The 12,904-nt window shown below is 41.4% G+C and overlaps 1 protein-coding gene across 4 annotated transcripts in view; it reads left to right on the forward strand.

The window, feature by feature from the left end:
* Positions 1-12,904, forward strand: part of LOC141257542 (uncharacterized) — a 174,449-nt gene that overhangs the window by 155,799 nt on the left and 5,746 nt on the right. For all 4 annotated transcript variants that reach the window (XM_073672177.1, XM_073672178.1, XM_073672179.1 and 1 more), the window contains 6 exons: positions 2-230; positions 1,179-1,380; positions 2,187-2,580; positions 7,346-7,500; positions 9,066-9,205; positions 10,942-11,164. In XM_073672177.1, coding sequence (XP_073528278.1) covers positions 2-230; positions 1,179-1,380; positions 2,187-2,580; positions 7,346-7,500; positions 9,066-9,205; positions 10,942-11,164 — 1,343 coding nt within the window. The remainder of the gene's footprint in view (position 1; positions 231-1,178; positions 1,381-2,186; positions 2,581-7,345; positions 7,501-9,065; positions 9,206-10,941; positions 11,165-12,904) is intronic.

The raw sequence follows: 12,904 nt of genomic DNA on the forward strand, positions 1-12,904 counted from the left end.
GTGTCGCAGATTGGGCTGCCAGGGCCTTGTGCCGATGCCTTCAGAGAGGAGCGATTACTCAAGACCTGGAATGGGCTCTGCTGGAAGCTTGCTTAGGTCTCCTTGAGTTTTTGATCGAAGACACTTCTGCTAAAGATGACTGGATACGGAAAAGATGTCAAGCGCTATCTGCTCTGATACGGCTAGCCTCCATTCCTGGTTGTAAGAAGCTGTTAGACATCCAAGAAAAGGTACGAAACTCGTGTTCAGCTGTAGAAATAAATATGGGAGGAAGTTACATATAGATTGTATTTCATGATCTTGACCTCTTCATGACTGTGGGATTTATGCCCCGCAGTAGCCATACACTATTTCCTAATTTTACTGTATGTTGTTATTTAATGGCTATAAGTGTTATGGCCAGTGCTGGCAAAATAGTAGTGGATTCCGTGTGGATTTTGTCAGAATCCACAGCAAGCGACCATACCATAGAACTGTAGAACATCAGTGACCGTGTGACCGATGGGCTTATTACAGTGGACAATAGTGCTCTGTTCTGTATTGTGAGATCAAACTGGCCATAGACAATGCCAACCTCACATCAGCTCAGTGGACGTGTTTATTCATTAAAAATGAAAGCAAAAGCGGTAGGGGCTCTCCAAGTATGAAAATAGTGGGTTAAAGCAGTGGACTAGGGGTCAAAGGAGGCGCTTAACTGATGTGGTTGTACAAATTGCAAGCACAAGGCTGCATGTGGCTTGGAAAGCGGTGAAAACGTGGCTTCTACTGTACCCGCTGACCCTGACGAGGTCAGACATGAAACATCATAGAAGAGGCAGCTGAAAGATGCGGTGTTTTGGGCGCTGCCAAGTCCAGAAGAAACAGTTGACTGGGGACGGCACTGTATTCATGGAGGAGTTAGAACAACTTTGAAACGCGTTGTCTATAACGTCCCCTTTCTTCAATGTCCTGGACACCTGTTTCTTCTGGACTTGGCAGCGTCCGAAACACCGTGTCTTTCAGCTGCCTCTTCTATCATGTTGATTCATTAGGAACAATTACTCAGGCCAGTTAATCTCCAAGCAGTCCAGACACTATAAATAGGACACTACCCAAAATTAAGAGGAATCCGTTGATAAAAATTGAACTCCATACCAGGCTTTTTATAATATGCTGTTTTTTTTCCCCTATATTCTAAGGTTTGCCGGCTTGGGGTTATTTCTTCACCATGTAACAGCCATGCCTTGTATTTGCTGGGTAATGCGCAACTTGCCCAGTATGATGACAAGCCATCTACAGAAGAAGCACAACTTGCTCTTCAGAATTCGAAGCTCAGCTTCCGAGCCAGTATTTGCTTGGAAAATATGTCAACCAGTGGCCCTCCACCAGCAGAACTAACATGTAAGACTGATATTCTTAAAAAAAGAGACATTATAGGTCAACACATTCATATCCCTAACCAAATGGTCAGGAGGATTGGTGTTGGTTTGCCCACCATCTTAGTTCCGTGGTCTTTGGGTTGGTTCTCATCACTTTTTAATAGTTTTGGGACCCTTGCATAGGGTCTCACCACTCATTAAGGGATGCAGCCAACCTAGTGTAAGCTTTCACTCTTCCAATATGCCATTGTATTGGAACATAGAACTGCATAACATATGACTGGGTCCATGGTACATTCACTTTTGGATGGGGGAAGAAGTCCAAAAAGCCATAGACTGGGAAAGTTATAGAAACTACATATCTATGCAGTGATTCACTAAATTGTAACATCTTGTGTCTATGACACAGTAATAGACTGGAACCAAATTTGGATGTTCCTTAACAGGGACCTCAAGATGTAGTTGCCTCTTAGAGGTGTACTTAAAAAGGTCTTCCCAAAATCGAAAATTATAGGTTAAAACTGTCTGATCACAAAAACTGTAGTCCTGCATCCCCCTTGTGAGTGGAGCATAGGTAGAGCATGGGAACCTCCATTCAGGTCACTGGGACTGAAGAAGGTATGTCTGGCAGTGCCATAGACTTTGAGTGAAGAAGTAGTAAGCAAAAGCAAACCCTTTCCACATAAATAAGGACATAGGAACCCCATTCTCGTGATTGTTGATTTTATTAAACCATTTTACACCCCTGTTAATTCCAGGATTATATCAATCATTTTTTGAAAGATGACTTGAATATTGTAAAATATCTTTATTTTCATTTTGTTACAGCTCAGAAGTGGTGGCAGGAGTGGAAGACGTCACAAGAATTACAAAGGCAGAGACAAGTGTATCAGGCTCATTCTGGAAAAGAAGCTTCTGTGACCATTTCCACAAAAGAGACTTCTAAAAAAGGAGTCACTCCAGTGCCCAAAGTAACAGGCACGTTATCCAGATCTTGTCCTCCTTCAAAGAAAGGAAGTACGATGACATCTGGAGCAAGCTGCCACCCGACTGCTACACCTGGAGGAAGAAACACCAAACTTAACAAACCTGGAGGGAGCAACAGTAAAATGGCTAAACCTGGATCCACCAGCACCAAATCAGATACAACTGGAGCGAGCCAGAGCAAAACTCAAACTACTGCAGAAACCAATACAAAACCAGTGTCCAGCATGGCTGCCAGGTACATATGTGCTACTGACCAATTCATACAGCCATAATACTCTGATGGAAGTGAATCTACTCGGTGGCAATTTTTTTGCCATTTTTTGTTTTACTCCAGACCAATTTGCCAACATATATAAATATCCATGGACACTGTGTCCTCAGTGGCAGATATAGCAATGTGCATTGCGCTCTATTTTAACAATCACGCTAGAATATACATTTGAAACCAAAAGTTTACATACACTACATAAAAAGACACATATGCATGTTTTTCTCAATATATGACATGAAATCAAAATAAACCTTTCCCATTTTAGGTCAATTAGGATTACCATCATTTTTAATATTTGCCAAAATGCCAGAGCAATGAGACAGAGAGAAAATATAAAGGCATTTTTATTATTTACTTTAAAGTCAAAAGTTTACATACACTAAGATTACTATGCCTTTAAACAATTCTGGACTGCCCATATGATGATGTCATGTGTTTGGAAGCTTCTAATAGTTTTTTGGCAACATCTGAGTTAATTATAGACACACCTGTGGATGTGTTTTAATGCACACCTGAAACACACTGCTTCTTTGTGTAGCATCATGGGAAAGTCTAAAGAAATCAGCCAAGATATCAGGAAGAGAATTGTGGACTTGCTCAAGTCTGGCTCATCCTTGGGTACAATTTCAAGATACCTTGAAAGTGGGTAAATAGCTGGCTGAGTGATAGAAAGCAGAGGGTGGTTATCAATGGAGTAAGCTCAGGGTGTGTCAGGATTACTAGCGGGGTGCCTCAAGGGTCTGTCTTGGGCCCTATATTATTTAATATATTTATTAATGATCTAGTGGAAGGGTTGCATAGTAAAATAGCAATATTTGCAGATGATACTAAACTTTGTAAAGTAGTTAATACAGATGAGGATAGGGCACAGCTACAGGAGGATTTAGATAAATTGGGGAGTTGGGCCAAAAAATGGCAAATGGGATTCAATGCCGATAAATGTAAGGTCATGCACATGGGAAAGAAAAACAGCAGTCACCCATACATATTAAATGGGAAACCGTTGGGGAAATCTGACATGGAGAAGGACCTGGGCGTCTTGGTTAATAGCAAATTAAATTGGAGTGCCCAGTGTCAGGCAGCAGCTGCAAAGGCAAATAGAGTCATGGCATGCATCAGAAGAGGAATAGGGGCATATGATGAGAACATTGTTCTTCCTCTGTATAAAGCGCTGGTAAGGCCGCACTTAGAATATTGTGCACAGTCCTGGGCTCCGGTGCTCAGGAAAGACATATTGGAGCTAGAGAGGGTACAAAGGAGGGCGACTAAGGTAATAAAGGGAATGGAGGGACTAGAATACCCAGAGAGGTTGTCAAAATTAGGCCTATTTACTTTGGAAAAGAGAAGGCTTAGGGGAGACCTCATAAACATGTATAAATACATCAGGGGGCAGTACAGAGATCTCTCCCATGACCTGTTTATACCAAGGATGGTGACAAAGACGAGGGGGCACACTATGCGTCTGGAGGAAAGGAGGTTCCTGCACCAGCATAGAAGGGGATTCTTTACGGTCAGAGCCGTGAGACTCTGGAACTCTCTGGGAGAGGAAGTGGTGATGTCCAACTCACTTAATGAGTTCAAGAGAGGCCTGGACGCCTTTCTTGAGAACAATAAAATTACATCTTATGCTTAGTGATAGTTAATTAATCCAGGGATTTAATCTGACTGCAAGATTGGTGTCGGGAAGTGAATTTTATCTCAATGATGTAAATTGGCCTATACCGCATGTTTTTTTTTTTTGCCTTCCCCTGGATCAACGCTGCGGAATAGCTGCAGTGCACAAGAAATAGGCTGAACTGGATGGACGCTTGTCTTTTTTCGGCCTTATAAACTATGTAACTATGTAACTATGTATTGTTTGTACAGATGGTGCCTCGTCCATCTGTACAAACAATTATACGCAAGTACAAACAAGATGGGAATATACAGCCATCATACCGCTCAGGAAGGAGACTGTTTCTGTGTCCCAGAGATGAACGTGCTTTGGTCCGACATGTGCATATCAACCCAAGGACAAAAGCAAAAGACCTTGTGAAGATGATGGCAGAAGCTGGTAAGATTGTGTCAATATTCACAGTGAAACGAGTACTGTATCAACATGGGCTGAAAGGCCACTCTGCCAGGAAGAAGCCATTACTCTAAAAGAAACATAAAAAAGCCAGATTAATGTTTGCAAATGCACATAGGAACAAAGATCTTAATTTTTGGAGACATGTCCTGTGGTCTGATGAAACTAAAATTTTACTTTTTGGGCATAATGACCATCGTTACATTTAGGGGGAAAGGGGAGGAGCTTGGAAGCCTAAGAACACCATCCCAACTGTGAAACACGGGGGTGGCAGCATCATGTTGTGGGGTTGTTTTGCTGAAGGAGGGACTGGTGCACTTCACAAAATAGATGGCATCATGAGAAAAGGAGATTATGTGGCAATACTGAAGCAACATCTCAAGACATCAGCCAGGGAGTTAAAGCTTGGGTAGAAATGGGTCTTCCAAATGGACAATGACCAGAAGCATACTGCCAAAATGGTAACAAAGTGGCTTAAGGATAACAAGGTCAATGTTTTGGAGTGGCCATCACAAAGCCCTGATCTCAGTCCCATTGAAAATTTATGGGCGAAGCTGAAAAGACAGGTGTGAGCAAGGCGACCTACAAACCTGGATCAGTTACATCAGTTTTGTCAGGAGGAATGGGCCCAAATGCCGACCAACTATTGTGAGAAGCTTGTGGAAGGATCTCCCAATGTTTGACCCAAGTCATTCAGTTTAAGGGCATCGGTTCCAAATACTAATGAAATGTTTGTAAACTTTCGACTTTGCAGTAAGTAATAAAAATGCCTTAAAACATTCTCTCTCTCTCATTATTCTGGCATTTGGGAAATATTAAAAATTATGGTAATCCCAATAGACCTAAAACGGGAAAGGTTTATTCTGATTTCATGTCAGATATTGAGAAAAACATACATATATGTCTTTATATAGTGTATGTAAACTTCTGGTTTCACCTGTATAAATTAAATCCACTTTCATTAACGAAGCACTCCTCCTCCCATCAAAGTTTTTATCCTCACAATATATTGCAGTCATCATATTATATAGCACTGTGAAATTACAATTGCTCATTTTGACTTTCTACCCAGTTAATTCTTCTCTTTTTTCTGCTCTTTGTCGAAACAGGAAGTTTCTTTTCCTGACATGAGTCATCCCCCTCTTCAACTTCTGACCCAGCTGCTCCCCATGCCAGGGACTTTGCAGTGATATAGAATTGTAGTTCTAATGATGTCTCATGAAGGAAAAGACAGACTTCACCTCCTCTTGGCCCAGCTACTCCTCTCCTCCCTTTGCCAGTGACTTTGCAGTGATGACACATGCAGGGAAAATTAACTTCCTGTTTCTACATAGAGCTTAGAAGAATTCAGAAGAAGAAGGAGTCAGTTTTTAATCATGTGATGTCATAGATCTAATGGAAAAGAGAAGAATTAACTGGGTAGAAAGGCAAAAAGAGCAATTGTAAGTACACAGTGCTATATAATATGATGACTGCAATATATTAAGAGGCTAAAACTTAGGATGGGAGGAGGAGTGCTTCTTTATGTACAATAAATATCAGCTATTATTGCTTCAAATAAGGTGATGCTCAGAAGCAGCCAGGAAATGCAGATTTTCGATCATTGTCACACAGATTCTTGATACAGTGTCCACAATAAAAAAAAAGAAATTATGTAATCATTAAGTTCTCTTTGTTAAGTTTTTATTGCTTTTCGAGGATGAAAATGACACACATGTGCAGTGTTATTCTATATGTTAAAGGGTTATTCTCGACACTGAATGTTATCATAGATCCACAGGAGAGCTGCTGACTTTCTGATTGGTGGGGGTGTGACCACTGGATCTCCCCATGGTTCCAAGAACGGGGCTCTGAGATGCCCTGACAGAATCAATCACGGCATCACATGCAGTCCTATTAATAAGGAATATGGGGGCTCACAACCAGGACCACCTCTCCGTTCTGCAGGGCATTCTGCCCGTTCTCAGGATTGGGGGGGATTCCAGTTCTTGGACCCTCACCAATCAGATAAATTTCAGTGTTGGAAATAACCATGTATGTCCTTGTTTCCATACATCCCATCATCTGCCAGAGGGAAGCTGATGCCAGAACTGATCCTACAGTTTTTTAGGGAATCATTCCAGCCAATACAGGGCATCACTTGTGCTTTGTCCAGATATAAAAATCCATTATATGCTGCAATTTCTGATCTGATTAGGGACAACAGAGCGGTGCATAAAGTGCAAAACTTGTCATCAGCTGTGTCTGAATAAGACCTAAAACAGCTGTCTGGATGCCCACCTAGATCCTGTAGAAAGAGGGGCCATACTGTAGACTTTATAGACAGGTGCTGTTACAAGTCAGGTATACCAACAAGAGTATACTGCTCCTCTGATCTGCTAACAGGGAGACAACAAGCTCTCATTCAGACTTGACATTTCAAGTGGAAGTTCATTTTAAGGAATAAATCCATTTCCATTTATATAAAATAATGCCGATATCTACATGTGTCTCATATTCTCTTGCTGTTGTCTAATGTAATTGAATATAGTGGTAATAATGTCGAGATGCCGCCGTAGGTCAGTGATGTTGATTCGGCCAATCATTTTATTAATTTATTATAACAATTGTAATTTCCTGATATTTGTTCAAGTCTCATGCAGTTACATTTAATCCCACTAGAGGGCGAGCTGGAGCTGTATTGTCTAAAACCAACCCAGTACCCACATCCATGCCCCCGGCAGTGAGCGGATCTGGATCAGGAAGACCTGCTGAGCTGACAGCGCCCCCGCATGAAAGCGCAGCTACTGTAGAGGACAAGCCTGTGCTCACTGAAGGCAAGTGATTATATATAAACTGAACAGTGCACATGCCCATTTTTTTCATGAATATAAGAACCTCAATGTCATTTGTCAATCAGAAAGGTCATAAAGGTAAGTTAGGAGGGGGTCCTACCATGAGGGTCCCCACGCCCCTATACAAGAGAGCAGGACATGTATGCACTCAAAGAACTATTATTTCACTATAAAACCTGAGACATTGTAAACAGTGACCGTCGTTTTAATTGTTTTTTTTTCATAAATCAATAGGACACATGAAAATAAGAAACTTTGTAATATATCTTATCAGAGAAATCTGCGTCTTTCTCCTCCTAGATTGATCATTTATTCTGAAAATTCTCATTTCACAGGTAAAATCTGTATTCAGTGACGACAAACTGAGATAAGAGATGACAGTTGGTGCTCAGAACATTCTATGGAGAAATGTAACTGTTGTTTCAGGAGAACTTGCACCAGAATGTCATCCTCTAACTCCTCCTTCCTCCTCATCCCTCCATAGAACTTTATGAGCACCAACTATCATCTATCTCAGCAGTGTAAATAATCTTGTCTTCACTGAATGCAGGTTTTACCCATGAATTGAGGGAGGAAGGTCAATCCAGGAGGTATAAGACTCAGATTTATCTGCTAAAGATATGTCACAAAGTTGTCTATATTCCTGTGTACTATTATTGAATTGTGAAGTAAAATGTAAAATGCCAGGTACTCTTTAAAGGAAATCTCTCAGCAGGGATTAATACACTGAATTCAGGAATTTGTTACTTATAAGGCTGTGTACTGTTGTTTACTTACAATGAAGGTGTTATCACCAGGTGATTATCATTCCCTGGACTAGATCTCAGGTGCCTGCTAGACAAACCATGCCCCCCCTCCTCTAGTAATCAGCTCACTGTCTATAGACAATGTACACAGACAGCCTGGTGTAGGTGGGGGCAGCTTTCTGGGCTCTGCTGCATGCTACATCTAAAATCTCTGATTGTGTCACAACTGCTGCACCCAGTAAACAAAGTGATACATCAGTGGATTCAGGGTCTCTTTTCCTACATCAGGCTACTCTCAGATGACGTAGTAAAAATCTGCTGACAGATTCCCTTTAAAGAGGTTGTCTGGTCTTTGATTGCAGACTTATAGCCTATCTATGTGAATGCTGTGCGCTGTGAGGATTCTATGGTGCCGGGAGCGGGCGGACATGTGACCGTAAATATGTGATATGCATACTTCCGGCCACATTCCGACTTGACTTGCCTTGCTTCGCTCATTGAGTGAGGCCGGATACAGTCTAGTCGGCATGTGACCGCATATATGCAAATCACATACTTGCGGTCACGCGCCCGTTGCTGGCACTGGAGAATCCTCAATGTGAGGATTCACGTAGATTGACGATCCAGGCTGTGTGACGATATTACTGGCAGCATCGGGCTCCTATATGTCAGACTGAGGGCCCGGATATAGGCAGTACGCTCTTATTACATATTCATCAGATGTAATGGGCAGGATGGATTCATGGAGAAGATTATAAATAAATGATGACTTTGCTGTATTTTCCATCACGTCCCATGCAGGACAAGCTCCTGGCCCCGCAGCGGAGAACACCAGCTCCTTCCTGCCTCGCCTGGGTTTAGCGCGATCTCTCTCACGTACCATCGATACTCTAGCAGAGGCTGCAGATCTATATCGAGCTGTCATGAAAATGGCTCCAGAGGTAAAGAAGAATTTCTCTGCAGCCATATATCAAGGATTATTTTGGCATCGGTCCACTACTATTTCTAATTGAACTTTTGCAAATTTTTTTGGGTGCAATTACATGAAGAAGAACTTATAAAGTCCCTTATACACTTTTAAAACTTTTTAGCACTCTTCAGCACAATCTGCAGCATTGTGGAAACTCCGCAGTCCTGCCACATATTACATTGCTAAAGGTGAAATCAGCAGCATAAAATCACTTACCATTGGTCAATTCATGCTGTGGATTTTCTTCTCTGTCAGTGGATCCACAATGCTGCTCCTGTAACGGTATGATCACTCTGAGTGTTTTGAGGAGGAGTGGAAAATCTCCAAATCCTCCTCAAAAATTCAAAACTCCTCAAAAACTTTTCAAAGACATGCTTATGTCAATTCTTTTGCACGTTTTTCTGGCAGCTGAAAAAGGCGTTGTGTGCACATGGCCACATTCTGCTCCATGAACTCAGGAAAAAATCTTAGTGTGCACATAGCCTAATACCGGACAGGAAATCATACATTCTATGGGATCAGACCCGTACGCTGCGCAGGTTTATAATGGTATCTTAGGTACTTAAAAACTTGTTCCATATGGAAGCCATATTATTAATTCAAGCCAAATATTAAATTTTTGTGGTTCTAATAGTTAACGTATGTGTATATGACGTCTTTTAGACTCCGGCATACCTGCTGAGTTTTGCCAGTGTAAGTCGTTTTAGGATGCCGGCGTCTTTTGTCCTGAAGCATTTTTTTCTGACGTCTTTTCGATTATTTGTTGTTTTTTTTTCATCGTTTTCAGTGGTGTTTTTTTTTATATATGTAATCTATTGAGTGGCTTCCAAGCAGAATCCTCCTATAGAATGGACCGGTCACTTCTTTTAGCCACTTCAAGGCATGAAGCAGTTTAGAGAAGTTGAAAATAAAGCTAAACATTCACAGCAAGGCGTTTTGACATTGCTGCGCACTAAGTTATTTTTTTAAGATTTTTTAAGCACCTTTTTAGGCAGAATCCATCTTAAAAAAACTATTGTGTGCAGAAACCCTAATAAAGTTTTATACAAATATGTCTGAAGAAGGTGAGATTTTTTTCTCTGAGCCCCCTTTGGTCGTGGCTTATGTGTTGGTGAATAAAAGGATCGCCAGTCCGAAACCGCACGTGCCAGATCCTTCTGTTCCCTAATGTCATCTATTAGGGGACAATCAGCTGGCGCCCCCATACACATCAGACTGTCAGCCGTACATGTCGATATTGGCGGGTTCGGCCAACATTAGTCTAATGTGTATGGGGCAATTACTTTCATTGTGGCCATACATTTCTTGAAGTCCACTGTCTGGACCATGTGTATATGGACATCAGGCCCTTGTGTGAACAGTTTCCCATACTAAAGCAAGTGACCATACTTATACACTACTATCTTGCTGCAATGCAGCATTTTCCAGTAGCAGCACAATTAATGAGATTTCTAAAATCTCACATCACTTTTTTTTCCTGACGTAAATTAAACCGTGATAATTTTTTTTGTTGTTTTTTTTCTTTTTTTGTTAAATATGAATTCCTTTTATACTCTTTTCTTTTCCCCATTGAGATCGAATCTAAAGAAATGGATCAAAAACTGCACTTAAAACACACAGTTTAATGTAGATTTGCAGCTGCGATTTTCTGCATGTGAACATTACCATTTTCTTTTAATATTGTCTACATGAATTATTTATTTGTAGGTGCCTGATGCCTACACTGAGCTGGCCGAGCTTCTGGTAAAGACTGATCCTCTCGGTGCAGTAGACGTGTATTGCCAATACCCTCAAAGACCTTCCCAAGAACAATCATTCGATGATGCCTTCATCCCCGGAGAAATTATTCGCTTGCTTATAAAAAGTGAGAAGTACGATGACCCTCGTCTCCCTGTCAACATGATTTTATATGGGAAAGTTATGGGACTTGGTAAGTGACTGATGAAAAGTCTACTATATAGGATATGTGTGTTTAGAACATTTGCCGTTCCATTACTAATCACGGATCTTGCACACTGTGAATCATTTTTTCAGGATTATATATAAGTATTCTTTTTTGGGGTGTCTTTAGCTAAACTGGAGCAGAAACAACATGATTCTTGTTCTTCCATATACTCTATATATTATGAACACTACATTAAGGAATGCAGGAAAGACACTGATTATGTCTTCCCAGCAGAGACAAGCAAAAATATTCACGTTGCCCTGGTTCAGGATGCAATCTGATCCACCATGGAAGCCAGTTGTCTTTTCTTCTGTTGTTAGCATCATAGACCCGGCAACTTGAGCACCTCCGACATTTGTATCGTTCTTAAACATCATGACGTTGCATTGCCTAGTAAATGCTGGAGGCACCCAGGGTACTGGGGTTAGGATACCAACCACAGAAGTGAAGCCTGCCCTGGTTCAGGATGCAATCCGATCCTCCATGGAAGACAGTTGTCTTTTCTTCTGCGGTCAGCATCATAGACCTGACAACATGAACACCTCCAGAATTTGTGTTGTGCTTTAACATCATGACGTTGCATTGCCTAGTGAACGATGGAGGCACCCAGGATGCTGAGGTGAGAATGCCAACCACAAAAGTGAAGACTGCTTTGGTTCAGGATGCAGTCCAATCATCCTTGGCAGCCAGTTTACTTTACTTCTGAGAGAGCAGATAGAAGGGTTTTGTAACGTGACACAGCTAAACTCAGCTGTCCTGCCTCTCCTCCTACATCATGAGCACCTCCAGCATTTGTGTCGTGCTTTACCGTCATGATATTGCATTGCCTAGTAAATGCTGGCGGCACCCAGGGTGCTGGGGTTAGGATGCCAACCACAGACGTGAAGACTGCCCTGGTTTGACTGCCATGGAGAATTGAACTGGCTGCTGGACGAAGGCACTCCCCACTCTGTTTTATACACTGAATCCTGCAGCTTGAGTATGTCCTGTTTCACAATTTACTGTGACATGAAAGAGATCATGAAGAGGCTGCAAAGGGGAAAAATCCAGTAAGATGTAAAATGATCCCTTATCCGCAGGATAGGGGATAACTTACTGATCATTGAGGTGGTTTCAACCCTTGGGACCTTCACTGACCCTGAGAAAAGAGCCTGTCTGACCATGTACCTATACTCCATTCATTTGTACATGGAACTGCAGGATAACTTTCTTGGTAAGAAAATGGGAGAAACATCCAGATCCCATGATCCATAAATAGAGATGGATTTATTAAGTATTCCACAAAGATAAGAACAAGACACTGGTGTATAAAAGCAATGAGTTTCAAATCACTTATGATCCTTTTTATTCATTTGCTACGAACAAGGAATCATAAGCGATCTGAAATGTATTACACTTCTAAACCAGTGTCTTGTTCGTATCTTTGTGGAATGCAGGTGCATCTCACTAAATTAGAATATCATCAAAAAGTTAATTTATTTCAGTTCTTCAATACAAGAAGTGAAACTCATATATTATATAGAGTCATTACAAACAGACTTTGTCCAGTTTGGCTGGAAGACCAGGTCTAGGAAGACTTCTGGTGGTCCCAAACTTCTACCATTTAAGGATTATGGAGGCCACTGTGCTCTTAGGAACCTTGAGTAATGCAGAAATTCTTTTGTAACCTTGGCCAGATCTGTGCCTTGCCACAATTCTGTCTCTGAGCTCCTTGGGCAGTTCCTT

Source organism: Phyllobates terribilis, unplaced genomic scaffold, assembly GCF_046119375.1.
Source record: "Phyllobates terribilis strain yellow unplaced genomic scaffold, ASM4611937v1 Scaffold_3__8_contigs__length_932513732, whole genome shotgun sequence".
Lineage (NCBI taxonomy): Eukaryota > Metazoa > Chordata > Amphibia > Anura > Dendrobatidae > Phyllobates > Phyllobates terribilis.